Source organism: Danaus plexippus, chromosome Z (genome assembly GCF_018135715.1).
Source record: "Danaus plexippus chromosome Z, MEX_DaPlex, whole genome shotgun sequence".
Taxonomy (NCBI): Eukaryota; Metazoa; Arthropoda; class Insecta; order Lepidoptera; family Nymphalidae; genus Danaus; species Danaus plexippus.
This window is the reverse complement of record NC_083559.1, coordinates 5,497,770-5,502,019: the sequence shown is the minus strand read 5'-3', so window position 1 is coordinate 5,502,019 and position 4,250 is coordinate 5,497,770. Positions and strand designations below refer to the sequence as shown.

At 27.6% G+C, this 4,250-nt stretch overlaps 1 protein-coding gene across 5 annotated transcripts in view; it reads left to right on the top strand.

Moving 5' to 3' along the window:
- LOC116777766 (zinc finger protein ZFP2-like) overlaps positions 1–4,250 on the top strand; it is an 81,734-nt gene that overhangs the window by 72,206 nt on the left and 5,278 nt on the right. For 4 of the 5 annotated variants that reach the window (XM_061526596.1, XM_061526598.1, XM_061526595.1 and 1 more), the window contains 4 exons: positions 2,801–2,968; positions 3,113–3,227; positions 3,854–3,946; positions 4,091–4,236. In XM_061526596.1, the coding sequence (XP_061382580.1) occupies positions 2,903–2,968; positions 3,113–3,227; positions 3,854–3,946; positions 4,091–4,236 (420 nt within the window). In that variant the 5' untranslated portion in view covers positions 2,801–2,902. Of the gene's footprint in view, positions 1–2,250; positions 2,499–2,800; positions 2,969–3,112; positions 3,228–3,853; positions 3,947–4,090; positions 4,237–4,250 lie in introns of those variants that run through there. The other variant, XM_032671474.2, reaches the window with a different exon arrangement.

Here is a 4,250-nt window from a genome sequence, read left to right as displayed (position 1 = left end):
AGAATGACATTGACAGTTAAATTACCGTCAAACGGGGTGAATCGGTACAGAATTTACTGTTACCTACATTTATCCTTAATGAAGACGTTATATTATTTGAACTTGATTTAGCCGTTATAAAATAAGTCACTTCAATACAAGACAAGAACATTTAATTATTAAAGTACATTTTTTTAAACACAAAATAGGACGGTAATTTGCGTTTTAGGTTAAAATTGTAAGGACTGAAACGGTTTTCGTAAACAGATGGTTATATAGTAATATAATACATTAGAATAGTATGTATACTACATTAAAAGAGCAAGGAAATACTTATTTATTCTAGGTGTATGTGAGTACCGATACTTTAGCTTAAATCTAAAATTTATTTAAATAAAAATTCTTTCTCCGAAATTTTAAAATATTTCTTCTTGTGTCGGGGGCAATAGTTCAAAATATTATAAACTATGTCGGAATTAAGTTATTTATATTCTATTTTTTTTTTGTGAACGGACCACCCTAATTCTATTATCTTTTTACTGTCTCTTCACATACTACATCCTACCTATTTATTAAATATCCCGTTCCTATTGGCAACTCAGCCGTACCTAAAAACAAAAACAGGCACGTGTTCCAAAAAATCTTTAAAGATGTAAATGATTAGTTATGATAAAAATTATTGAAATAATAAAACTGTCTTGCAATTATAGTTACGTTATTTTATTCAGATTCCAGACTAATCAAGACAGGTACTCACAAATAATTGTTTTGATATAAAAGTAGCAACAAAATCCAAACAATTTTACAAAGTTGATGTCACTTCAATAGAGGGTAATCAAACGCTCAGCTTCAATAAATTGTTTTCAAAATATATTTCTAACTTAATATCAACTAAATAATTCCAACACAAACTGTAATTATAGTTTCATATATAAGCGTAATTTTATAGGCCATGGTTTATAATTTTTCAATGTTACCTCTATTATATCAATCCCCAAATTTTTTCTATTCACCTCAGTTGGCAGCATTTTGTTTTTCTTAGTAGTATTTTAATACCTGTCTTAGACTTCAAATTTACATCATCTTTATATATTATAGGAGATTAAGGAATATTATAATGAAGCCAAATAATTGTTACAAAAATATTTTTTACGAGAGTTTAATTTATTTTTACACCATTTGAGCCTAAAAATTCTTTATACGTATATAATATGGTTATACCACAAAAATCTCGATTCACAGACAAAAATATCATTCAATTTAGTTCGGTACATGCAAAAAAGTCCACGCGTCATAAAGAATGTAATAAAATTAATGCACCGGCCATCGCCGCTAGCTGTCAATTTAAAAAGTTATATAAAAGTTGAAACTATTTTTACATAAAATATTCATTGAAGGAGTACTTTTTATTTTTTAACAGCATAAAGCTTTTATTTAAATATACATATTTGATATATTTATTTACAAATCAGCAATTTAGAAACAATTTTATTATTTATTCATAGACATATATCAACAATTTGTCATAACACGTGAATTATTACAATCTTTAGAATAACATTGACTTTAATTGTAAATATTTCAATAGAAACATTTTACATGAGACAAGTTAATTTCGTATTTAAACTGTGGACAATGAAACAAAAATCATATTTATATCTTTGATCTTTATCTGAATTGATTGTAAATTGTAAGGAATACCAAATAAACTATTGCTAAATTATAATATATATGTTGTTTATCATTTTAGTCCTGGCTCCTAATAATGTATAAAGTGTTAGAGTTATTCTAAAAAACTTTAATTTAAAAGTTTAAGAACAATTCATTCAGGGTTGTGAGGATCTTTGTCAATACCAGGTAATAAAAAAATTAAGGTGATGAAATTTGTGTGGCATTATTGCTATATAAAATAATAATGATTAAAAAAAGATTGACTAGGAAACTATAGGTAGGCGATTAATTTCCACCCACATAAGCGCTATTTACGTTTAGGCCCCAAATATGTATCCAACCTCCTGATATCATTTTTGACATTGAATTTTTCTTATTATGCTGTAAATATATTGCCACATCACAGGAACTAATCTGTTCCATATACATAAAAAATATCGATTTGTATATAAGTAACCATTTTATTATCTTTTTTTTATTTTTAATTTATATCAAAAGAAATTCCGAATTTTGTTATGTTATACAATTGTACTTCTAGCCTTATTTTCTATTTTCTTATTATCTGTATGTGTTTAAACGTCTATGTCAGTTTTGTTATTTCATATTATGATATTTGTAACTTGTACGATGCAAGAGTTTAATCGCTATTGTTGTTTGGCAAAATATTTTGAATGTTGTTTTTTACAAAACAATAAGTAGCGATGATGGCCCACGAAAACGTTGAAATAAAAATTGAATATTTATGTCGTACCTGTTTGGCCAAAGAAATTGATTTAATTTCAGTTTTTGAAGTATGCCTCGGAAATATCTCATTCGATAGTATTATTGCCTCCGTTACTGGTATAAAGGTATAATTATTCTTATGTTCTATATAAACACATTATTTAAGCGCGATGCAACCGTTATACAATATTCTCAATTGCGAAATCTATTTTTTTACATTTAAGTCCGTTATGCGAAATCTTTATATTATTATCAAGATATATTTTTTGTGTTAGTTAGTGTTAGTGTTAAGTTGAAATGTTAAGTTGAAGCAGTGAACAATAAATAAAAATTATTATTCTTTTACTAAATTATAAGTAACTTATTAAGTAATTTTGAGAATGCTGCTCAAAAAGAGTGTAATATATCTATATTATTTTAAATGTAGATTGAAGTGGGGGATGGTTTACCTTCAACAATATGCAAGGATTGCAAAGACAAGGCAGTTAGTGCTTACAACTTTAGAACACGTTCAGAGGAAGCTAATGTGATGTTATGTGGTTTGTTAAACAAAGAAAAATTTGATCGAAATAAAAATCAACATTCTAACCTCCAGGTGATTCAAAATCTGTAACTATCTTGTTTTACTCTTTCTCTATTAAGCGATAGAAGTTAAATGTACACCTACAATTCTAATTTCCTTATGTGTTCTTAAAACATGTTGTTTTACTAATATAATGAGAAAAATATTTGGTTACAGACAAAAGTTGTTGAAGTAAAAACAGAGCAATATAATGAGAGCAGTCATGACAATTATATAGATTTGGATCTCTCCACTGCTCTCAATACTGATCACGAACAGTATAATAATGTGGGTAAGGTCGTCAAGATTTTATTTATTTCAAACTGAAGCATTAGGATCTACTTAATGTTAAAAATTTTAATCAACAAACATATTCTCAAAATTAGTGATTGCTTTATAACTTAAATATTATCAAGCACATGTGCTCATTTTATTTTACAAGATTCATTTTGACTCATGAGTCAGAAATGTAAGGTGGCATATTATTTAGTTGTTAACAGGGAACAATTGACATTCAGAGTATGACTTATAGTTATAATAAACTTGATTATATGTGCACAACTTTGTTATCTACTAAACATTTCTTATAATTTCCCAGAAACATAAAAAAAAAAATCTTTGATAATACATAACAAATTATAAATATCTGGGATACCTATAACAGGTTCTATTGAGTCAGAAATAACAAATGTTGGTGTAGTTTGTTTGTGAGGATATTACAAAGCTTTTGAATGTAATTTTATATGGTAGTCACGTATGTATATGGTTTCATAACAATCTTTGTAGTAATTATTGTATAAAGAAGTAACATGTGTCCATAGATACATATAAATTCACATCTCTTTAAACTTCCCTTGCTTGAATGTATTATAAAAAGCATTTTAACCAAATGCCTAACTTGCAACTACATATTTCTAGATGATGTAAAAAATGAAAGTGACATCCGACCTAAGGACATACAAGAAAATAGCACTGTGAATCCTGACACCGATCTCAACAATTTAACGGAAGGTATCAGAGTATTTTGAATAAATTTCTGTATTAATATAGAATTTCAATAATAAGTCTTTAAGTCTTAGTCTTTAAGTCTTTCACATAGCGCTATTTTGTAATATAAATAAAATTTCCTATTAAATATGTTGGTGTGAATTTCAGATGACAATAATAAAGATAGCACATATTGTCCCATATGTGGCACTAGTTTCTCAGATGCTGTGGCCCTCACAAAACATGCTTGGGATAGACACGCTGATCTTATGGGACCCAAAAAACGGGGTCGGCCCAAGAAACTACTGACTAGTGTAGGTTTTATATC